Source organism: Astatotilapia calliptera, chromosome 14 (genome assembly GCF_900246225.1).
Source record: "Astatotilapia calliptera chromosome 14, fAstCal1.2, whole genome shotgun sequence".
In the NCBI taxonomy this organism is placed as follows: domain Eukaryota; kingdom Metazoa; phylum Chordata; class Actinopteri; order Cichliformes; family Cichlidae; genus Astatotilapia; species Astatotilapia calliptera.
In genome coordinates, this window is record NC_039315.1 from 6,139,151 (window position 1) to 6,163,179 (window position 24,029).

The 24,029-nt window shown below is 42.1% G+C and overlaps 2 protein-coding genes across 7 annotated transcripts; both read left to right on the forward strand.

Annotated features, from left to right (window-relative positions):
- Positions 1 to 381: 381 nt before the first annotated feature.
- On the forward strand, positions 382 to 16,767 carry bicra (BRD4 interacting chromatin remodeling complex associated protein). Of its 5 annotated transcripts, none has more exons than XM_026191705.1 (15): positions 382 to 464; positions 5,126 to 5,171; positions 5,275 to 5,320; positions 5,906 to 5,971; positions 6,234 to 8,303; positions 8,494 to 8,661; positions 9,953 to 10,552; positions 10,952 to 11,144; positions 11,227 to 11,324; positions 11,512 to 11,646; positions 11,748 to 11,800; positions 11,893 to 12,041; positions 13,164 to 13,258; positions 13,357 to 13,462; positions 13,591 to 16,767. In XM_026191705.1, exons 2-15 carry the CDS (start codon positions 5,131 to 5,133, stop codon positions 15,402 to 15,404), a joined length of 5,634 nt encoding a protein of 1,877 aa, XP_026047490.1. In that variant the 5' UTR covers positions 382 to 464; positions 5,126 to 5,130; the 3' UTR covers positions 15,405 to 16,767. The 5 variants fall into 5 exon arrangements, with proteins under 5 accessions (XP_026047490.1, XP_026047491.1, XP_026047492.1 ...); XM_026191706.1 differs by having other exon boundaries at positions 13,360 to 13,462; XM_026191707.1 differs by having other exon boundaries at positions 8,494 to 8,652.
- Positions 16,768 to 17,278: 511 nt separating this feature from the next.
- On the forward strand, positions 17,279 to 23,827 carry ehd2b (EH-domain containing 2b). Of its 2 annotated transcripts, XM_026191711.1 has the most exons (8): positions 17,279 to 17,554; positions 17,626 to 17,688; positions 18,791 to 19,256; positions 19,393 to 19,569; positions 20,523 to 20,638; positions 21,700 to 22,112; positions 22,218 to 22,382; positions 22,504 to 23,827. In XM_026191711.1, exons 3-8 carry the CDS (start codon positions 19,036 to 19,038, stop codon positions 23,050 to 23,052), a joined length of 1,641 nt encoding a protein of 546 aa, XP_026047496.1. In that variant the 5' UTR covers positions 17,279 to 17,554; positions 17,626 to 17,688; positions 18,791 to 19,035; the 3' UTR covers positions 23,053 to 23,827. The 2 variants fall into 2 exon arrangements, with proteins under 2 accessions (XP_026047496.1, XP_026047497.1); XM_026191712.1 differs by having other exon boundaries at positions 17,280 to 17,688; positions 20,523 to 20,620.
- The last annotated feature ends 202 nt before the right edge of the window (positions 23,828 to 24,029 follow it).

Below are 24,029 nucleotides of genomic sequence, written 5' to 3' on the forward strand. Positions count from 1 at the left end.
ACAAATAATTAGTAGTTAAAAGTAGTGCATAACTTCAGTTACTTTATATTAAAGGATGCACAGATTAGTAATTTTTAGTAGTGCACTGCAACTGTATCAGGGATGTGCCTTATCAGGCCCAGACGTTTCCAGGTATGTGCTATTTACTTCGTTTTTAAACATCAAGGGTTAGCTTTTCGCGCGATATCAGCTGCAAATCTCCAGTCCTTTTTCCTAAATTTCAGACTTCAGCTTTACAAACAAAAACAGCCCCACAAATTTACTGAGAAATGTGTTTAATTGTACGAAAAAACTTTGCCAAGCACGTCGAAAGAAAAGTTCTGCCACGGTATACGCAGGAGGATAAGATTTCAATCAGGCAAACCGGAAGTCTCCTGTTTCCTGCCTTGTAGTTGGGTCCTGTACAGCAGCCCGTGCGAGGCTGTCCTGGAGACCCCGCGCTGCCTGCACCTCTATCGTCTCGGGTGAGTTTGTTACAATGTAGCAATTTCTCTATTAATCCAAAAAACTGTTACAAAGCTGCAATATTCGCGAACTGCACGCGAGCCACGAACTGCACAGCTACCGCAATCGAAGCGCCACGCTGCCGCACGAACCGGCGAACATGCTCATTTTCCACCGAATTCCCAAGCATACCCCCCTCATCCAAGAGTATTCCAACATTAACTCATATTTTGCTTACAAGGAGAGATAGCTAGCTACGCAATTGCGTTTACGCTTCAAATCAGACAATACTGCCTTGTCTTTGTCAAATCGAGGCATCGTTGTGCACTAGGGGTGTTAAAATTGTGTCACTCGCTGGTTTGTTTTGAATGTCAAAGCCTCAAGCTAGCTGTACGTCTCAATATTGTTGATAGCTTGTTGGCTTAGCTGGTTAGCTAGCTAGGCTAACGAAAGTCAACCCAGATGCGTTAAAATGACTGAAAATAGAGGCAAAACAGTGGTTTAAAATTAAACGTTTTGTTAAATTAGTGTTTTAAGTCAGCAGTGTGGCTACGAAATACTCCGTGTTGTGAGTAATAAGCGAAATATACATGCAAAGCTCTTTGAAAACACTAGCTAGCATGTAGCAAGCCTCTTGCAGTGACTCCATTCATATCCTGCGTACTAGCTGCGCTCTAAGCGAGCAATGGCTACGATCTGCTGCTGCTTCAGAGCGGCAACTGGGTGTACGGTCGCTTTATAGGTCTCGGTAAACTCGTGGAAGCTGATTTGAGATGGTGTTTTCGTGTTGTTGGAAACGAAAGGCACAGCTGGTGTTTTGAGTTGTGGTAAATTCAGCGGGAGGCGAGAGCCCGTTCTCGAAATCTTTGCAGGCGGAGCGAAAACCGCGCGTTTTCAGTTTGTTGTCTATTGCCATCCGCTGTTTTTTCGGATTTTAACAAATATGAGTTCTGCTTGGTCTCTCGATGGGTTCGTTACCACATGGGGATTTCTGTTGTTGATAAGTGTAGGTGTTAAAAGACGTTGAATTTTTTGAAAATCAGTTTCTGTATTTAACTGTAAACTTTATTATTATTTTATAATTTAAGGACCTCATATTTTATTTATCACGTCATGCTTGCTTTATCCTAACAAGACACCGAAATATCTGACAGTGATAGGTGATGTAATGATTTAATGAGTCATTACTCATAATTTGAATTTTAAAAACACACAGGGGAAAATCAAGGACTTTGAAATTAATGTGATGGACTTCATAAATGTTTATTAATATTGTTATTAACTAACTATGTAGCCCATACTACCTAAGAGTAATTAGAGTGAGTTTATGTTATTCGGAAACTATAAGAAAAACATTAACATTGAAATTTGTGTTGATAATGTATATCTAGAATGGGTTAATACCATAAAATTTCTTGGTGTGATCATTGATCATAAGGCCTGTTGGAAATCACATATCACTTATGTGAGGGGAAAGTTAGCACGGGGCATTGCTGTCTTGGGGAAAGTAAAACAATTTCTGGATAGGAAAACATTGTATATGTTATATTGTGCTTTACAATTACCATACATGAGTTATTGTGTAGAGGTTTGGGGCAATACATATAAAAGTAATATTCAGACTATAATCATAATGCAGAAAAGGGCTATTAGACTAATAAATCAGGAGGGGTATAGGGCTCACACAAACGCACTCTTCATTAAGACGCAAACTATAAAATTCCAGGATCTGGTGAAGTTTAAAACAGTGCAAATAATATATAAGGCAAGGAAAGGGATGCTCCCAATCGAAATAAGTAAATGGTTCTTAGAAAGAGAAGGGAGGTACAATTTTAGAGGGAAGTGGAATTTAAAATTACAAAGAGTAAGAACAACATTGAAAAGGATGTCTATTTCAATAGCGGGAGTTAAATTCTGGAATGAATTAAAAGAAGAAATAAAGGTCAGTAGTGATATAAACCAGTTTAAAATAAAACTCAAAAAAGAAATTTTAAATAAGTATAAGAATGAAGAAAATGCAATTAACCCAAGACAGCAGTTAAACTGATGTTTATTTTCTTCTGCAAATTAGCAAATCTAAATATAGTTTTAGTTGAACATGAGAAAATATATTTTTGTGATGTTATGTTCTAAGTTGAAGGCATTGTATACGTTTTTTGTTGTTCAAATTTAGATGATGATGATGTAAACCTGAGGGGGTAGGGCTAAATAAGTATATACTTCTGCCTACTTTTCAAACAACTACATGGAAAGATTTTATGAAATGTTGGTGAATGTATATGTTTGAAATAAAAATGAACTGAACTGAGTGTTTAAATATAACTTAGTCTTTTTGGATGCCAAATGACCATGATGGTTAGTCCAGCTTACTGGATAGCTTTGGAAGCAAGAAAAATGTTTAGATTTTTAATGCTTGTGATTTTTCAATAAAATGCATTTCTAGACCTGGTAGAGTTATGACATTTTTACATTACAGCTTAATCCATACCCTAAACTATGTTGGAATTGAAAGTATTTCTGTATCTTGACAAATTTTTAGTCATAAAGAGTAAAATAATACATTAGTTCAGTTTAAAAACAGAATTAGAAGGTTTTGTGCTTTTAGAGAGATACTGTAAGCTAGTATAGGCTGTTCTTCATCAGTGTTGCACATCGATAGGTAATTAAATGTTAAATGTTTAGTTGTACTCTAATAAATTAAAAGGAACGTATCTTATTGTGAAATTGTTTTACTGGTGTGGCTCACTAGAGATCAAATTCAGTTGTATGTGGCTCATTAACTGAATATAGTTTGAACCCCCTCTTTGTCTAAACTAACGATCTGAGAACATAATATTAAGATCTGTGGTTTCTTTTTGTAGTTCTTCTAAGGAGTGAGCAGCTAACTCAAATCTATGTTCAATTACAATTATGACTTCCAACAGTTATGAAAACAAGATAAATGAGGTAACAGAAATATTTTTGCTTTCTTTTTTTCTTTAGTTTCTTTTTGCAGCAGTACGCTAATTTTGCCTTTCGTTTTTTAATCCAGTGTACTTGTTTTCTTTACAGTGGTGTTTATTTGCCTCTCACTAAAAACCCCAAGTCACGCCCCCAGATGCTGTGACAGTTTAAATTTGGTTAACAAGCAAAACAAATTAATCTGTTTGGAAACCGACTGATAACCAGGAGTCCAACGGGGAGCAACAAATATATTATTTCATTATTTTTTTAAGTTAATTAGGAACAAAGTAATAGTGATTATGATATTTGCACCAATAGAATAATTTTGACGTTTTCTCATGATGACAAGCAGTGCTGAAAATATGTTTTATTGCTACTTTGCAGTGCTTTACAAAAAAAATTAACAAAAATTTGTTACTTCAAAGGATTAGTAATATTAAATAATCATATGAAATTAATTCCTGTCATGCTGAAGAAGCATAGGACTTGAAAAACATCACTGTTCTGTAGTTCACTATCAAGTGTGGCAAGCCATAAATCAGCTTCTGTGTAAACATTAGGGCTGCCACAAACGATTATTTTGATAGTCGACTAGTCACCGATTATTTTTGCGATTAGTCGACTAATCAGATCATCATCCATTGGACGTACAGCGTACAGCTTATTGCACCAGCAGCATCTGGTCTTATATAACTATCATTAGCTTACAGCTTGAAGTGTTTGTGCTAACTAAAAATAAAGACAAGATGGTAGTTTATTAATTTTTAATGAAATTTGCAGATTGTTTCGGTGAAGTTTAATAAACTCCTTGCTTTCTAAAATATAACAGGACACCGGAGTATATTCTCCAGCGTCTCACACTTCTGATAATCAGCTGTCTGCTTGACAGTTTTAGCTGTGCAAAAACTATAACTTTAATCTCAGCCAAACCGATTTACTCAGGAACAAATAAAATACTAAAGAAAGCCAAACAATAACATTTTTAAGTTATCTAAGTGACTTATATATATGTTTAACCTGACTAGCAAAAGACGGCGGTGGGTTTGAAAACGATTTGCCGGGAGTCCGGTGTTCTCACGGCTCTAGTTAGCCTTGCCCCCGCCTAGCTGACGAGCTAGTGGGTAACAGACGTCTCTGAAAACGTCGGAGCGCTTTTGAAAATATGTGGTGTCCTGATAAACTGAGCAGATATTTGAGGTTTACACAGCTACATTCTCGCCTGAAAATATGTTAAACGTTTATTTTGTGACCCAGAAAGAATAATAAGAGTAAAGTTAAAACTAACTGGCTGCCGCCATTGTTGACAGCTGCGCTATGAATTCTGGGACACAGCTTCTTCTTCGGGGTTTAACGGCAGCTGGCATCCTTGTACATGCAGTGCTGCCATCTTCTGTTTCAGTCCGTTATTACACTCTTAAATCCTACTACTCATTCCTGCGTCCTTTGTGATCTTACAAAGCTTCAAACGATGCGTCGACTATTAAATTAGTCGTCGACGATTTTAATAGTCGACATAATCGTGACTAGTCGACTAATCGTGGCAGCCCTAGTAAACATGGAGACAAAAATGGCTGGGTTCGAGTCCACTCTGGACATTTCTTGTGTATCATTCCCCTCACTCTCACTGTTCTTTTGCATTGCTCCCTACTGCCCTATCAAAATAATAATAATAATTAAAGCGTGCACTGACAATGAAATAAATCAAGTTGTCATAAAAACAATTTCTCATCTTTAACAGTTGTCATGGATGATGAAGACGGCAGGTGCCTTCTAGATGTAATTTGGTAAGTTAATGATGACTCGATGAAAATCGGCTAAATCTCATCACAAACTGGTCAGCCATTTCTTCCCTTGTACTGTGAAGATTCACTTTGTTTTCTCTTGCAGTGACCCAGAAGCTCTCAATGACTTTCTTCATGGATCTGAGACCCATGTGAGTATGAGTGGGGGAGGGTTTTTTTTTTTTTAAAAAAAGAAAAGAAAGAAAGATGTCTCCTTTTTTTTTTTAAGTTTATGATTTCTATTTACAAAAAGTGAGTTTGTAATTGATGTGATGAGGAGTCATAATTATGCATATTTTTGTTAGTGCTGGCATCAGTTAGTGAAGTGTGACTCTGTACTTAAGTCACTTTAGATTACACGTTAATGCACTCTGAAACCTGCTTCCCTCACTGCTTTCATGTAATTTTCTTATTGCTGTATCTGCTTAATGGTTTTCTTTGCTTTTGATTTGCACTATTTGTAGTTCCAGCCTCCCTTTTTATTTGGCATATTCACAAAATGAGAAACGATAATACTAACGCTTCCCAACTCTGTATTACACCTATCATTTTGCATTTTTGTCACTTATCCTTTTACTGGTTCTTTTACAATCTGGGTTTCCTGGACTGTATTCTGTCCTTTCCTTGCCCTTCCCCTGGCTGATGGTTTGTATATTTATCTGTCCTGGTGACTTTTGCCTGCTGGTTTGGGTGCCTTTGGTTTCCATCTTTCCTATCCTTTGTGGGTGTGTCTGTAGTTGGACACTGACGACCTTTTGGATGGTTCAAGTGACCCCTCCAGCTCATTCTTCTCTGCCACTGGGGTGAGTAAAATCCCCCAATGCTCTTCCTTCTGTTTTCTATTTATATATGTCGCATGCTTCACCTATTACTCCTCTCCCATCTACTAACAAATCTACACTTGACAGGCTTTGTTTTGCTGCATTCTGACAAGATATTTTTGTGGGGTTTTTATATTTGCATTACTTTGTTCATTTCCACCCCTTACCATCATATCTAGTGATAAAAATTTACGTGTTACCTGATTTCACTTATTTCCTCTTCGTTTTCCTCCGTTCCTTGAAGGGCCACGTTCCAGAGGTCCAGCCTACAGCCCAGCTGTCGGCCAATGAGTCAACAGGCCTTCCTAGAGTCAGTGTTGACTTGGACTTCTTGGAGGATGATGACATCTTGGGAGGGTCCCCAGGTGGAGAAGGTGGGAGCAATGGCATTGGGACAAATCATGAGCCATGTGACATCTTGCAGCAAAGTTTGGCTGAAGCCAACATCACAGAGCAAAGCTTACAGGAGGCAGAAGCTGAGCTGGACCTGGGCTCCTTTGGAATTCCAGGCCTTACACAGGTGGTTCAGACACTGCCTGATGCCAGCCTTGCTGGGGCTGGAAACAGTGCTGTTGGTGTAGGCATTGGTGTTGGGGGAGCAGCAACAATTTTTCCCGGGTCAGCCACGAGCACCACTGCTACTCCCCCCAACGCCACAACTGACATGCTAGGGTCAGTCCTTGCTCAACAGGGCCTTCAACTCCAATCCCAGGTCATGAACAAGGCAATCAGTGTTCAGCCATTTATGCAGCAAGTGGGCCTAGGAAATGTGACGCTTCAACCCATTTCAAGTCTTCAGGCTCTTTCTAATGGGAGTCAATCTGGACATTTGGGTATTGGACAGATTCAGGTTGTGGGTCAGCCTACCGTCATGACTATCAATCAGTCTGGCCAGCCAATCCTGGCTAAAGCCATGAGTGGTTACCAGTTGCACCAGTCTGGGCCAGAGGTATCAGGTGCTGGTCCTCAGCCAGGGCTTGGAGGCTCAGGAGGTGGACTTCTGATCCAAAGTAATAAAGCTACTCTCGGATCCCCAGCTTTAAATGGACCGGCTGTTTGTGTCAGCAGCACAAACAGCAGCAGTGGTGGTACAATGACTGCTCCTGCTGGGCTTGTGGGTTTTGGCAACACCCTTCTAAGTTCAGGAATAGGATCCCAGACACAACCTCAAGGCCAAATCATGCAGAACGTGATCATCCAGCGCACACCACCACCTATTCAGCCTAAACCCCCTCAGGGGGGAGCCATCCAACCGAAACTCTTCAAACAACAACAGCAGCAGCCACAGCCAGCACCCCAAGTCTTGCAAAATGATGCCCACAAGGCCCTAGGGCTGCAGCAACTTCCAGTTTCTGCTGCTCAGAATGTAGCCTTCCTGACAGGAAAGCCAGGCTCCAATGTTGTCCTGAGTACTCAAGCCACAACTCAAGGCGCTCAGTTTCAGCAAACCCTCTTCAAGCCACAAGCAGCACAACCATCTGGCAAGCCCCTGAGTGTACACTTGTTAAACCAATCTAGCAGCATTGTTATTCCTTCTCAGACAGTTCTGCAAGGTCAGAACCACCAGTTTCTCTTGCCACAGCTGCAAGCAGGTGGGCAGATCCTGACCCAGCACCCCGGGGGCCACATCATCACAAGCCAGGGTCCTGGTGGACAAATCATTGCAAACCAGATTTTAACTGCAAACCAGAATATCAACTTGGGTCAGGTGTTGACGTCGCAGAGCCATCCTGGGGCAGCCCACATCCTCTCTGCACCCATTCAGCTCCAGCCTGGCCAGATGGGCACGCCTACCCTCTTTCAGATGCCTGTCACATTGGCTCAGAGCCAAAATCAGACACAGACCCAGACTGTCTCAGGTCATGCCCAGACAGTCATACAGGGCATGCCAATTCAGAACCCCCTGACCATGCTGAGCCAGGTGGAAGGACTGAGCCCCGCTGTCAGCCTTCAGCCAGCCTTGCAGCCTCAGCCAGGTGGAGTCCCTAGCAGCACAGTAGCAGCAACTATGGCTCAAGGACAGCCTGGAGAGTGTGTAACTGTGCTGGGAAGCTCCACAGACCAGGCTACTCATCCCCCTCAGCAGCTTGTACCACAGCCATCTATCCTTGCCATGCAGCCGGCTTCTACTGTGTCCACGGTTACCACTGCATCTTCCTCCTCTCCGTCCATGTCAGTTTCCACCTCTTCCTCTGTCACAGCAGTGGGGCTGGTCCCCCCTCAGGCTCAGCAAAGTCCAGGGAGGTTACTGTTCACCAACCAGGGCCCCAGCATGATCCTGAGCCAAGAGTCTCTGCAAATGTTTCTTCAACAGGTCAGTGTTCAAACTTAAAACTTTTGCTTACCTTGTGTTCAGTTAACATTGTCTAAAAAGATGAATAACATGCATGGAGTGATATCTTGGTTTGACCTCTTTGGTTTACTATTTTACTCCCCCTTCCCTCCAATCCCCTTCCTCCTTCCTTCCCTCCCTCATCCTGAAATGGTAAATGTACTCCAATCAGGAGCAGCACCACCAAACAGAGAATGAGTCAACCCCCTCTGTGGGCGTACCTGCATCTGTAATCGTCAGCAGCAACAGCATCACTACTCCGGCCCCTGCTGTCCATGACAGCCAATTAACTGACTCTTGGGTGGGCCAGAGCCACAGCCCTTCCCCTATGGTAAAGCAGGTAGAAATGCCCCTTTATGTTGAGCCCCACCCCCTTGTTGCTGCTGCTGCCTCCACAACAATGTTAGGATATCTTATCTTTTCTCCTTACTATTCTGTACCTCTCTTCTGCATTGGTCATTGCTTCTATGGCGCTCACCCTTGCTCTGCATTTCCAAAGAACAAATATGATTGTTGGCTTGCGGCTTCTGTGTGTTTCTTACGTTGCTTAATTACATGCAAAGGCATGATCATTCCAGTTGTCCATACCTATTGCGTGCTAACTACTCTGAATTTAGGACTGGCAAACAATATTCAAAGGAATATCTTTTTCTTTTTTTTAATTCATTTGATATTCTTAATCAGTTCTAACATCCTTGACTCAAAGCTGAAATGGGCAAAAGTTATGGTATAATTGGACTATATATTTTAGCATGCTGAAATATACGAGATCTAATCTTTTTTGGCCTTTTCTGGATTTCTGCCTACAGCAGCAAGGCTAGAATAATCTCTTCACTAACACTGCTTAGTCACAGTAAATGAACTCATCTTCATCTGCTGCATTACTGATTAAGGACTGATGAATTGATTCACTCCACACTATCTTCCACCTCTCACCCCTCTGTCCCCTAGTGTGACCAGGGTAATGAGCCCCCCCCAAAACCAAAATGACATGTTCACCTATCCCTCGTCCCTGAAGTCTGCAGATCACCTCCTAATTTACCACCACAGACCCACAGATCTTGATTTCTTGCTTTTGTCTACAGTTTTTCTTTTTGGCTCGCTAAATAATCATTGCCCTCTTCTTATGTGTAAATGCTAGAAATAAAATCTGTGAGCTTCTACTACTTTTACTTTAAAATCTATTAGTTTTTAATTCTAACACTTTGCTTTTGTGTTTGTTTGGTCGTTATTTACTTGTGTTTGTGTACGTCGGGATTGGGTGATAAATCTGTATTATTATCTATTAGTTTATTTGATTGTTTCTTTTTTTCATTTTAAAGTGTGTGAGTGTATTATGATATTTGCAATTAGGATTTTTAACCTAGGTGTAAGTATTAAACTCAGTATTATGATGCATACATATAGTACATCATAATAAATATTGATGTCAAAAACGTGAAAAGCCATATCGCCCAACCCTACTTTGTGTCAAATCTCAGATTGTGTGCTGGACACTTATTCGCTATAGACTTTTTGTATGTGATTTTTCTTCTTTTTTTATGTGCTTAATATCCTGATTTCATTCTTCCTTAAACTGTTTGCTCCCTTGAATCAGATAAGCATACTGTATTTTGATTCCACTTCTTCAGGTACCCTCCAGTGGACATCAGCAGCCTCTGAAGATCCATAGAATGTCTCCTTGTCCACCTGCCACAGCACCACCAGTGGCAGAAAGTCCCCAGCCTTCCCAGTCTCCTCTTACTCTGAGCCAGCAGATCCAGTCACCACACCACCAACAGCAGTCACGCCCTCCCTCTCAGCCTCAGCCACAGTCGCAAACTCCTTCTCGCTCATGCACACCCTCATCTCACCCTCCACTCTTTATTGTCCATAACCAAATTGCAGAGTCCCCCAAACCAGCTCTACAGGGCCAGCCACAGCAAACGCCACCCCAACAGACACACATTCAAGTTCAACTTCAGCCTCAGCCGGCCTCTCAGTCTGCCCCTTACCATCAAGACATGCCTCCTATGTCACAGTCACCGAAGCCTCCACCTGCACAACATCAGTTCACTGCAGCTCCTGTCAGCGCTTGTGCCACCACTGTGGTTAAAACTCATGTTCCCATCCAGGGCCTGACATCAGATCAGCAACATAATCTGCAGTTAGTAGGAGCACAAATTCAGACTCTTTCAGCCATCTCTCAACCCTCACCTAAGCAGAAACAGCTGCTGGAAAGGCTTCACCAGGTATCATTACAATGTTACACATTTCTTCTTACTGAAAACTTGTAACGTAATTAGCATACAATTAGGGATCTTGACTGTAAAATCACTGTGTGTATTTTTGACTTATTCTTTTTTCTGAGGTTCAGCAGCATGCTAAGTTGCTTTCACTAGTACAGTTTGTATTGTCGTGGAAAAATAATATATGCGATTTCTGTATATATACTTAGTTGTTATTTTCCTTTTGTTCAGTTTAGTTCCATTTATGATTTTTTTTTCTGTTATCAGTTGGGTTAAATACATTGTGAACATTACCAATAAACCTACCAGTACAATATCAGCATAACTAAATTAGGAGCCTAAGCATGCTCCAAAATATTTTGAATGTAGGTACAAATATATCTGTCCTGATGGTATTTCCAGGTCCAGCAGAACATCATGCTACAAGCTAAGCAGCCTACTCAGCCTCAGCCTCAAATCACCACTCAGTTTAGTTCCCAGCAAGATGTGCCTCTTGATAAAGTGGTGATTGCATCATCATCAGCCAGCACTGGTACACCTGCTCAGCTACCCTCAATGCTGCAGCCGACATCAGTGCTTGTCAAAACTCCTACAGGTTAGACATTAATTATTGTCAGTGATGCAAAACAGACGTTGAAGTGTTTCCTTTTGTAATTATCTTTATTCTTTATTGCTAGCATCAAGTGACTTACAGGTATTCTCAGGAGCCCAAGGGCAAGCTGGAGCAATGGTGAATCAGACTGTCACTCCTGCCAGCCTTACCCAGCCTGCACAGGTATGTAATATAACCCAATTCCCAGTAAGAACATATGTGTGGTATTTGCCTGGCGTTATTTTGTGCTACTCTAACACCTTTGTCAGTGAATATAAAATTTAACAGGGATAGTATTTTCCCAATACATTCCTTTTGTATGTTTTGTCACTTTCTGCTTTTAAATTTCCCTCTTGTTTTCCTTTCTCAGGTTCAGCCAAAGCCAGGAGTGATAAGCTCTGTTGGAGGGGTGACTCTGGGGAAAGGTGGCATGCAGATACAGGTGTTGGGAGCTAGTCTGACTCAAATGCCTGCTCCACAGCCCCCAGCTTCAATACAAGCTCAGGTAAATGAGCGTTGCTACATGTTTGTACTGCCTCTGGTATTTAAGTTTTAGTATGAAGGGTTTTAACCCTTACACTTTATATTTGTTTGTTCCTGTTACAGACAACAACAATAATGAAAATGCCTTTCAGCGCAGAGCCCAGTAAAGAAGCCAGGTATGTTCCATGGTAATTTTCCAGGGCTTCTTTTAATTGATTCTTAAAAGCCATATTTGTGAACAGTATTAATTTTACACACTTCACTGCAGGATGCTAGAACAGCTAAGGAAACATCAGGGTTCAGTGCTTCACCCAAACTACAGTGCCCCTTTCTGCTCATTTGAGGACACACTGCACAGACTCCTGCCTTACCATCTCTACCAGGGAACTGCCAACTCTTCTCAAGATTATCAAAGAGGTAACAAATTGCCTCTTTTGTAAAGCTACCAATAGGGATGGGTATCGTTTAGGTTTTATCCGATACCAGTACCAAACCGGTACTTTTGAAACAGTGCCGGTGCTTAAACGGTGCTCAAACCGGTGCTTAAAGAATGGAGAACACAAAATTGGTCCAAAACCCTCCCATATTCAGCTGTTTTTTTGTAAAAAGATAACAATGTTAGCCTTTTCTGCAGGTATGGGGCATATATGGTATCACTCTTGGCTGGAAGCAGTGCTTAAACAATGGAAAAAACACAAACTTTGTCCAAAAACCTCTCATGTTTAGCTGTTTTCCACTTTTTCTTTGGTCATTTTAGCCTTTTTGGCCAGGGTGACGGGAGTATCTGCCATCAAAAAAGAAGACAGCCGCATGTAACTACTACGGTGTTTGCTAGTTCACCTTACATGCATTAATGTAATAACGTGGTTAGCCTACTCAACGTAAATTACACACAAACAACATTAAGCTACTCACGCAGAGAAGAACGGCTGCTGCTGCCATCACCATCCGTCATCATTTCTGCTACACTGGCAGGGCTAGGGGCCAGGACTCTCCTCTTTGGGTTTTTGGGGGATGTTGCTAACTCCGGGTCCGATAACAGGCAACCCACCCGCAGTAGATGTGTGAGGTCTCGCAGCAAGCTATCAAATACGGTGCATTTCTCGGCTTTAAAAAAAAAACGCTATGCGTTGCCAGGTGTTTCATCGGATTTGAGGTGTTACCTCCTTTGACAGTATCACAGTATCAGCTTAAAGCACTTGTTGCTGCTGAGTTTGCATCTTTTGCTGTGAAGTACAGCCAGACTTTTGACCGCTTCGCCTTGGGCATTTTTAATCTGTAGCTCTGCTCTAAAAGAACTTACGTACCTGGACCCGCCTACTATCCTCAGAAACGTAAAATGATTGGCTAGAATCCAAAGTGTATGACATCTCAGAAAAAAAAGCACCGAAATGTGCGCTGCTTTTCGGTCTGGTTACTACCGTTTATGTCAGAACCGCTGCCATCGTGGCACCGGATATCGGTACCCATCCCTAGCTACCAATGTATTGCTTGATTTATAGTTGAGAATTTTCAACAATTTGGTTCTCTTTTACACAGTGGATGATGAATTTGAGAAGGTCTCCAGCCAGCTGCTGAAAAGAACTCAGGCCATGCTGGATAAATATCGTTACCTGCTCTTTGCAGAGTCAAAAGTAAGTTTATAAATCAGCATGTTCACTGCAAGCATTCTTAGTGCGTTTTTGTCCTGAATTGATTTTAAAAGTGATGCTGTTTGGCATATGAACATGAGCAGAGACTGGGCCCCTCGGCAGAGATGGTGATGATCGACCGGATGTTCATTCAAGAGGAGAAGGTTGCATTAAACCAGGACAAGATTTTGGCAAAGGAGAGGCCAGGTATTTTACCACTGTCTGTGGTTATTAAATTATTAATAAATAATTAAAAAAATTATTAATAAAATTGTGTAGGTATTCAAAAATAAAGAAGGTGTGTTTTAATTATACATTTGTTTATTTACTTGCAGAAGAGTTTGTGGCAAATGTGCGAATGTTGGAGAGTGTTTCATCCCAGCAGAAATTATCATCTGCTGAACCCACCCCAGTGAGCGGAGGGGTATCTGCTGCTGTCCCTGCTCCAGCGCCTGCTGTTGCTGTTGCTGCTGCTCCTGCTCCTGCTGCCATCCCATCCCCTGTTCCAATCATTGCCCCAAACCCTCCGCCTGCACCCACACCAGTTTCTGCTCCTGCTTCTTCTCCTGTCTCAGTTCCTTCTGCGGCCCCTTCTCTTTCCCCTTTCCCTCCTACCAAGCTCGTGATAAAGCAGGGTGGAGGCAGTGCATCTGTGTCCTGGTCCAGTAGCTGTCCTCCTCCTCCAGCTCCACCAGTCAAGCCAGTGGCTGAACCCACTAGCCAGATCTCTACAGTTCGTACTCCAGCATCGTCATCCTCATTTTCATCCTCGACATCAAACTCTCAAGCGGCTGATGATGATGATGCTCTTCCACAGCGAACGAGCAAACCGCCTATCAAGACCTATGAGGCTCGCAGGAGAATTGGTTTGAAGCTAAAGATCAAGCAGGATCAAACGGGGTTCAGTAAGGTGGTCCACAACACTGCCTTAGACCCAGTGCACACACCTCAACCTCAGCTGAGTAGCCAGTCTATGTCCCAGACTCAGCCGCAGTCTGAAGCTGCTGTATCACAAGCGAAGGTTCATCCTTTATCAACCCCTTCGGCCACGGTTATCAGAACTCAGTCCCCTGTATGCACTACTTCGTCTGGCTTGTCAGTCACAATATCAACCTCTCAGTGTAACCCATCACTGAGAGGAAGTGTTCCCCCCATTTCAGCCTCATCTTCCTCCACCTCTTCATCCCATACTTGGTCTTCATCCACCTCCTCATCTTCCATTCAAATGAATGGGACTTTGGATCACCACGACACAGGTGGGGTCAAACACAACCCTGCCTCTACTGCCACTTCCTCACAGACAACTTGCCGTCTTCCCCTTCGAAAAACTTACCGGGAAAACATTAGTCCTCGGGTCAGACCTGGTGTCCCAGGTGGAGGAGATGAGAATTTGTCCTACCCCAGAACCACACCATCACCCCCCAGACACGAGGCCTCAAATCCTCCCTCAGAGCGGACAGTGATAGCAAGTGTGAAAGTAGAGAAGAGAGACAGGGAGGCTTTACTCACTCACACAGATTCAAGCCACGAAACTGGCCGTTTGGGGAGTGCAGTGCAGGGGCTGGACGAAATGGATGTGTTTAGTCGTGGTATCAAAACCACGCAACACCATCATCTCCCACAGCCTCTAGACAGAGAAGGGGCAAAGGAGAAAGGGGAAGAGCACACAGACCAAGAGACAGATGTAAGTAAATATAAGAGGTTGAGTGGAAAAAATCGACATAAGGCAGGAGGAACATTCAGAATGGACCAGCATGCCCCTGGGCCCCCGTCGCCAGAGTCTTCCTTCACACGAGACTCTTTGCTTCCTGCCAAACGCTGCAAGTCAGACTCTCCTGACATGGATAACGCCAGCTTCTCCAGCGGCAGCCCTCCAGATGACTCACTGAATGAGCATCTGCAGTGCGCCATTGACAGCATCCTTAATCTGCAGCAGGAACCCTCTACCCGCGGACACCATATTAAAGGGGGCAACAGCAGACCCCACCAACACCAAAGTCAGCGCCCTGGGGGCTCAGCGCCCTCATCACACAGACCTTCAGTCCCATCCTCTTCCTCTGCTTCTTCATCCTCTTCCTTGGCCCAGCACCCTCAGGTTGGTGGCCGCGGCCACAACGGCAGCCTGGTGCCCCAGACTCAAAGTAGATAACAGCCCCTCAGCCTCGGACTCACAAGGGGAACTATGAAACAGTTTAACGAGGCAGGGGAAAGGGGAACTGTGAAAACAGTATCACTGTAGTACTCTGCCAGGCTGTGTTGGCTTTGTTTGTTTATTTGAATTGTCCAAACATTTCTTTGTCATTTACAGTCTAAAGTTGCCCCATGATGGAAATACAAACATAGTCAAAAATGGTGAATTGCAGACTTGAACATGCTCGACAGATGTGCTCCCTCAGCCAAATTCGAGTAACAAGATGAAATTGTCAGTGACTATTGTTCTCTAATTCTGTCTTTATTTTTCACTTTGGTCTTTTTTTCCCCTCATTCACTTGTTCATACATTCCTTTCATGTGGTCTGAGCACCAGTCTCTGTCCACAGCGGTTCATCTTCTGGTTTAATCAGTGTCGTAATGAGCATCAGGCATCTTATTCAAACAGTTTAAAAGGTAACAGCTTTTCACTAAGAGAGCTGCAGAAGAAAGGCCAAAGAGGTTACAGCAGTGTAGTACTGTAAACAGTCATAATACATCCAGTGTGCTGCCGGACCTACCATATTTGATTCTCTTATCACAAAGATAGTGTTGCTCCAGAGATGCAAACAACAAATGCTAAAATGAAGCAGTCCAACTCTTTATCAAGACCACGCTTCTTTATGTAGTGTATTAACCCTAAATATCAGTTGCTTTGGTCTTAAGGTAAACTCCTCTTGAATTGAAAAAAGTGAGTACCATCAACCTCTGTGTGTCTCCATTTTAAACAGATATCATGTCTTTTTTTCTTTTCTTTTTTTAAGTAAATGTTGAGGGGAAAAAATTGAACGTTTGTAAAATTGGTTTGAAATTGACTGCTCAGATGCTGTTGTACTGTCAGGATGTAAATGAACTTGTAAGAAATGCATTTTTTTCTGCTTCTATTGTCAGATGATTTTCCAGTTTCTTGTTTTTAGACTGCACCTCCACTCACCCCCCTGTTGCCTGTGATGCCAGGTTAGGACTTTATGCATTTCAGTCAGCAGGGGTCAGGCAAGGTTTCTGTGTTTTCTGTCTTTTGGATCTTCCTGTCACTGTATGCCTGCCTCACTTGAGTTTTTGTTTTTCTTTTTGTTTGTTTGTTTGTTTTTATTTCCCCCCCTTTGTATAAGCCTGGTGGACAATTCAAACACAAACACAGCACAAGCATTGAAATTGAAAAAAAGGAACAATAATAATGTACAAAAAAGACCGTGAGAGAATTTGAAGTATAGTATTACAGATTAATTTTGTATTGTATTTATTGTGTATAATGACACTTTTTAAAAAGAAAATGTACATTTAGTAAAACTGTAAATTAAACCTTGCTTCTTTTATGAAATATTGCAGCGTCCTGTCCTCTGCTCTTTTATTCCTCAACTCTGTTCCACCACTCGAGGCTGCATTCCTTTCGTTTACTAACGCTGACCGAGGAGGACTGTATGATAGTCAGGAGGAGGAGATGGTGGTAATGGTTTCAGCACTGGGGTGTGTTCTCTATCAGACAGTCAGCAGGTGGTGCATAGAAGTGAAATCATAGAGCTGGTTTGTATGCGTCATTGCTTGGAGAATCCGCAGAATTTGGAAAGAATAAGTCATTTTTACATGGGGGGTGGGGGACTAGCATGTCTAAATCTAAGGCATGTGATTATACTGAAATACAACTATTGTAAAACAAGGAGTTTCCAAGGTATAGTCAAAAGATTGCAGAGTGAAGTTGTATATATTTAAAATGTGCATAAGGACTGTGGGAGATTTTGTCTTTTTTTTTTTTTTTTTTTAAAAAGCAACTCCACCCAAATTATTTATTCGCAACCCCCTCCTCCAGTCCACGCCCTCTAGCCACGACTTAGTTCATCCTTGCCCTGAGTAGAGTGTTAGTGCTGCCCACATATTGCCAGGCATCCCTGGAAGAGGAGGTGTATTAAACTTAGAGAAGCAAGCAAGGAGAGAGAGAAAAAAAAAATCCTCGGTGTGGTGCGCCTGTGTGTCTGAGTGTTTGCCTTGGGAGATTGGGAACCCTTTCCAGATGATCTGAAGCTCATCTGAAATACATTAAACCCAGGAGAAGAACGATCCTCTAATTCAGCTGCGTTGACGCTCCACTGAGGGTTCCTATTTGCTGTTAGAGGTACACCCATACATGTAGCTGCAGCTCCCCAAGAGACTGTTTTCATCTCCTTAAGCCAAAATATTTTCCAGGCTCCAGAGGGCAAGATTGGAGAGCTGGAGGGAACTCCCTGAAGAAGCCTGCATAATAACTTGGTAAATACTCCTTTTAAACTTTAAATGTGGCAGTAATGATTGGCTTGCATTTTAACTGAAAATATGTAGCTGTAATTGTAAAGTAGAGGGAAAACTAAGCTTTGATTTGGTATATAATGAGTGCAACAATTTATAAAGTAGCTAAATAACTTTCTGTATAGGCTTCTGATATTTTTCACTCCCCTGATACTTGCTGCTCTTGCACATTTCAATGTTACTTTCCATGTTCCAGGTCCAAAATTTTGTTGCAATTCCGGTGTGCAAACCAACGAGGCATTTTCCTTCATCCTTAAACATTATAAACGGATCCCAAAGCCTAAACCAGCTTTTTGATTTTCACAGTGAGACCATAAATCCACGTTTACTCGTACAGCTTGGCCGCAGCAGAACTTTTGTATATAATGGCTACATTTAATGCCTCTCCATTAGATCTCCAGGGTTCGCCATTTTGACAAGAGGGCTTTCCACACTGGTCTTATGACATGTCAGGACTGTGATTACTGTTTTCCTCGGGGGGAGATTTTTTAATATCCTAGTTTAAATTGGATTTGCAAGAGAAGCTCTTCACAGATGAGCTAACATCTGTTGACATGTGTCTTGCCTATCTTCCTTAATGTCAGTCTCTTTCTATAATGAGTTATGCCTTTGACTCTTAATCCAGGGTTTCTGTTTATATAGACTGCTGTAAAAAGATAATTACTCAAGGGTTACATTTGTTTTTCCATGAGAACACTATCTCCTGAGATGTCTCCTTGTATGAGCAGTCTGTGCACGAATTACATGTTCCACTTAGGGGAACTGCAGCGGATAAAAGAATGTCTTACTCATTTCACTGTAAAGGCATGAGCTGTGCCTGAGCAAATCCTGATGCAGGGCTGGGTTTGCAAGTTTTCCAACATGAACACCAACTTTTTCCAGGCATCCACTGAAAATGCTTGGCAGACTGAGGGTGGGCTGAAGTTTGCTTTAGATTCCACATTGTTTCTCTAGAATGTGGCAGACTTTGATCAAGCACACACAGGTTTCTTTTGGGATGTGGAGTTATCTCTTTTTTTCTGTTTGATTAAACCTCTACCTGCCTCATTTTCTCTCTGCGTTTCAGGATCTAAAGGTTTCAGTGTGTTGACTCAAAGGAGAAACTCCCAACTTTAAACTAAACACCAGCCCTATCGTTTCTCTAAGTGTGTGCAGAGAAGGGCTCAAGGACAAGTGAGCAGCATTCGTATAAATACAGGAAACACCTGAAGGTTTTTCCAAGGCTTGGCCACAGGAAATATAACTCCAAGCAACTGATATAACTCTGACACTGATTTTTGCAAGAAGCTCTCTATCCTCTTGTCAATCAATATGTCACGCTGGGGGAGAAAGAATGTGAAGAAGGCGCCTGAGGTGATCCACACTGTGACAGAGGGACTGAAGTCCCTGTACCGCGAGAAACTGCTGCCTCTGGAGCAGTACTATGGATTCCATGACTTCCATTCTCCTAGTCTGGAGGATGCAGATTTTGACAATAAGCCTATGGTGCTAGTTGTTGGACAGTACTCCACTGGAAAAACAACATTCATCAAGTAAGACACTACAATGCTATGGTATACATTTGCCCATTGTTATATCTCCTGAGTATTTCTACTTTATTTAAGTGACAGCAAATATAAACAAACAAACAAAACAAAACAAACTACAAGCTTTTTGTCTGATTTACAGGTATCTGCTGGAGCAGGATATTCCTGGGAGCAGGATAGGTCCTGAACCCACCACTGACTGCTTCACTGCCATCATGCATGGGGACGTGGAGTCAGTCATCCCAGGGAATGCCCTTATTGTAGACCCTAACAAGCCTTTCCGCAAACTCAATCCATTTGGAAACACCTTTCTCAACAGGTGAGAATCTGGCTTTTATTCACAGTGCGTTGTTAAGCGAGACAGTTACATTTTAGCATGAAATAGGCAGAACATGTGAGAGAACTCATGGAGGGAAAACAGAGAAGGAGATATTAAGATTACAGAGAGTGTTTTAGCTCTGGAATTTCAAGTGCTTGTGCCAAATTTCAGAGGAGGAGGCACTTGCCTTATTTGTGGAAAAATGGTGAAACAGAGCGATATCACCCAAGAGGGTGATGAAAGTTCATGTACTCAGGCAGGAACTGCAATGTATTAAAGTTGAAAACTGAGGTTAGTGGGGTCTACAGCCTCTTAGGGTAAAGAGAAACACAGAAGTCACAGACTGTGGAGGGACTGGAGAAACTGTAGGACAAACGTGACGTTTATTCCTGTCATGTTTACTGCCCAAGCTGATGTTTTTCCACTGTTGTTAGCCAAGGAAGAAGTTACGTCTTACAGTGAAGTGAGGTACTAGAGGCATAGCCACGCAGGCCAGAAGTGACAGGAACTTAGAGTGCTTCTGTTAATGGGCTCCATCATGACATTCTGGTGCAAGTTTTCCAAGCATGCATTCCTGTCTCCCTCAGCAGGGTATGTTTGAGAATGTATTTGCGTCTCTCCTTTTGCGTTGACTTCCTGTTCTAGGAACCAGTGGGCTCGTTAAGCCCATAAGCTGCAGGAAGCAGTGGTGTTGTTCTAAGCCCCACATCGTTAGCAGGCCTTATTGTTTGATTCTGGCAATAATGGTCATTTTCCTTCAGGAAGCCCAGAGCAAAAGAGGCCTGCTTGCACACAATGGCCTTCAGTGGGAGGGACAGGGTGTGTGGACAGAGTGGCTTTCAATCTGCTCCTGAGATCGCTCTGGCTTTTTTTGATAAGAATTGACTATTTCCACATAATTTAGACTCTTAAACAATCTTATGTCATTCTTTGTTTGCTGATGAATATGCTAGATTCCAGTGTGCCCAAATGCCTAACCAGGTTCTGGAGAGCATCAGCATTATTGACACACCAGGGATCCTGTCTGGTGCCAAACAGAGAGTGAGCCGAGGTGAGGGAAAAGGCAAAGGTGAGGAGAGGGCATGGGGGGCCTGCAGAGACACACGTCCTTGAACATCAGCTCACAAACTCATCTCCTTGGCACGCCTGGCTAACTCATGGGACCAGTATGCTCTGTTGCAATGACATTTGGCAGCAGAGATAAAAAAAAAAACATCTCTGCAGTACACAGCAGCCATAAAATCATAATAAGGAACAGAAACAGTGCAGTCAATTCTGCGAGCACATCTGGAAGAATGTACTGTTGAGCATTAACTATCACAATCACCTCACACCATTTTGTTTTTTTCTAATTTAATATTCACTCATGCTCCAAGCAAACCATTATTCCAATCAATCTGCATGAGCAACTAACAAGTTTAAAGTGTCAGTATACCCAAATTATGAAAACATATTTCCTTGCTTACCGCTGGTGGTATTTAGCCATGTAAACAGTTTTGGTTTGATCACTAGAATTTTTTTAAATATTCATCTGCAAGATTTGCTTCTATATCCTAAGAGGATGGAAGTAAATAAGATGTTAAAAGAGAAGTCTCAGTTTCTCACTCAACAACAAATGGACTGGATTATTCAGAGATACTGAGATGCTCTTTTAAAAGTAGGCTACTACTTTTTTTTTTTTTATCAGTTCTTGTGCTGTGTGTACCACAGTTCAGTTATCAAAAATTTAGAGATGCTTTCTTAAAACCAAAAAAGATAAAAACCAAAACTATCTATGTGGCCATCCCACAAAAAGTATGTGGAATGTGTTTTCTTTGGGGGGATTTTGATGAACTTATGATTTAGTAGAATCATGTTGATACAGATCAACCAGTGCCTGAAAAAATATTAACTAATTTATTAGACTTTCACTTTCATACATTAAGTCAAAGAATTCTTTTTCATTATGTCTTGCACAAAAATGAAGCCTCTGTGACCGGAAATTCAGTCTTTGGGATTTTACAGATTATAATCTTTAGGGTTTGTGTCTGTGTCGACCTTCTTCCCTCTCCTGACCCTTGTTTGTTCAATGCATACTCCACATTTAGGTCTACGGATGAATCAGTGATTGCATCTTTTTTGTTTAAACAGGGTATGACTTCCCAGCTGTACTGCGCTGGTTTGCAGAACGTGTGGACCGCATCGTCCTGCTGTTTGATGCTCACAAGCTAGAGATATCCGATGAGTTCTCTGAGGCCATCGGTGCCCTGAAAGGCAACGAAGACAAACTGCGTGTGGTGCTAAACAAAGCAGACATGGTGGGCACCCAGCAGCTGATGCGAGTGTATGGTGCCCTGATGTGGTCCCTGGGGAAGGTATTTGGCACTCCAGAGGTTCTACGTGTCTATATCGGCTCCTTCTGGGCAGAGCCATTGCTGGTAAACGACAACCGTAAGTTGTTTGAGCTGGAGGAGGAGGATCTCTTTGCTGATATTCAAAACCTTCCTCGAAATGCAGCCATACGCAAACTCAATGATCTGGTCAAGAGAGCCCGTCTGGTTAGGGTGAGCGAGTTGCATATTTGTTCACGTCTCAGCATGTTTTCATTAAATGATTATTCAGAAAGTCATATTGGTGCACTCTGTGTGTTTTATTTCTCTAAATCCTAGGTCCACGCCCACATCATCAGCCACCTGAAGCAGGAGATGCGTTCTGTCTTCAGGAAGGATAATAAAAAGAAGAATCTGATCTATCAGCTACCAGTTATTTTCTCCAAGATCCAGCTTCAGCACAACATTTCTGCTGGAGACTTTCCAGACTGTGCTAAGATGCAGGTTTGTTTGAAACACTGGCTTTGTTTACAAGCAACTTCTGTTAACTTGTGGTTACAACAGGAAAGTTTATTCTAATGTAACTATTAATCTAAGGACTAACACATTATTCTCATTTTTAAAGGAACAACTGATGGTTCATGATTTCACCAAGTTCAAATCCTTGAAGCCTAATCTGATGGCATCCTTGGATGAGTTGCTCTCCAGTGACATTGCCAAACTGATGCCCCTCCTGAGGCAAGAGGAGCTGGAAGCAGGTGATCAACCAGGTGTGCAGGGTGGTGCCTTCTTGGGGACCCGTGCTGGACCTTTCTCAGAAGGTGACCCCTTTGTTGAGGAAAATGGAGAGGGTTGTGAGGAGGAGGAAGATTGGGTGGTGACCAAAGACAAGCCCAAATATGATGAAATCTTCTACAACCTTGCTCCCAACGAGGGGAAACTAAGCGGCACCAAGGCAAAGGACTGGATGGTGAGCTCCCGCCTGCCCAACTCTGTTCTGGGTCGCATCTGGAAGCTCTCAGATGTCGATCGTGATGGCATGTTGGATGATGAAGAATTTGCCCTGGCCAGCCACCTAATTGAGGTCAAGCTGGAGGGTCATGGTCTTCCCCCTGAGCTTCCCAACCGTCTGATCCCACCCTCCAAACGTAGGCAGAAAGGCTCTGATGCATAGACCATCTACTGGCTGTCACACCTATGCTACTGTTGTATTTGCTCTTATTTTCCTGCAGACCCAAATCTAAACGTTGCATGTTAGGTATGCAACGTTTCCTCTGAGAATGATTATAATCTTGCACAATGAACATGCTGTATTTAAATATAAGTTGACAAACAAGGGCTTTCAGAAAAGGATTGTGTATAAGTCAAAGGATCTGTTTGCTTCTTCCCTTTGACTCCTCAAAGTTGGCTTTTTTATGATGAATATATATTTGCTGAGCAGAAATGAAAGGCTGAGTCTAAGTGAGCAAAAATCTGCATGTACTTTTAAAAACTCCAGAGCAATTTTATTCTTAAAAAAAAAAACACCTTTTTTGACATTTTAACATTCCTTCAGTGTCTAGATATTAGAGATTATTTGTAGGAATATGCCTTTTTTCACATGTGATCAGTCCAGTGAAGCATCATTTAGAAATTTATTTTCAACTTATTTTGTTGTGTTTTCAGCATTTTCTTCTCCATGTAACAGAACAATCATGTACAAATCTAAAAATCTGAATGCATTTCACTCTGATGCTTTACATGTCACATTTTTGTGCTGAATTTATACATTATTTTGTAAATTGTCGCTGTTTACGTTGTATGTGCAGGATCAGGATCTGCGTTGCATAAAAGAACATTACATTCTCAACTAGACTGAATGAATGCCATGTTACTGACTACTGTACACAGCTCTGCCAACTGTTCTTATGTTAACAACCATTGTAACCGAATAAAACTACCTGACTGTGTCTAGTGTCTTTGGTTATTCTTTCATACAAGCAAAAACTTTTGTACAACTTGAAAAGGTTTTTAAACTTAGTTATCAAAATGCCTACAATCTGAAAATAAATAACCTAAAATGGAAGTAATAGCTATGGGGGTTTGATTTGACTCTTTTTCAACAACATTTTGTGTTTTATCAAGCTCACTTGGTCTCTCAGTGACAGACCA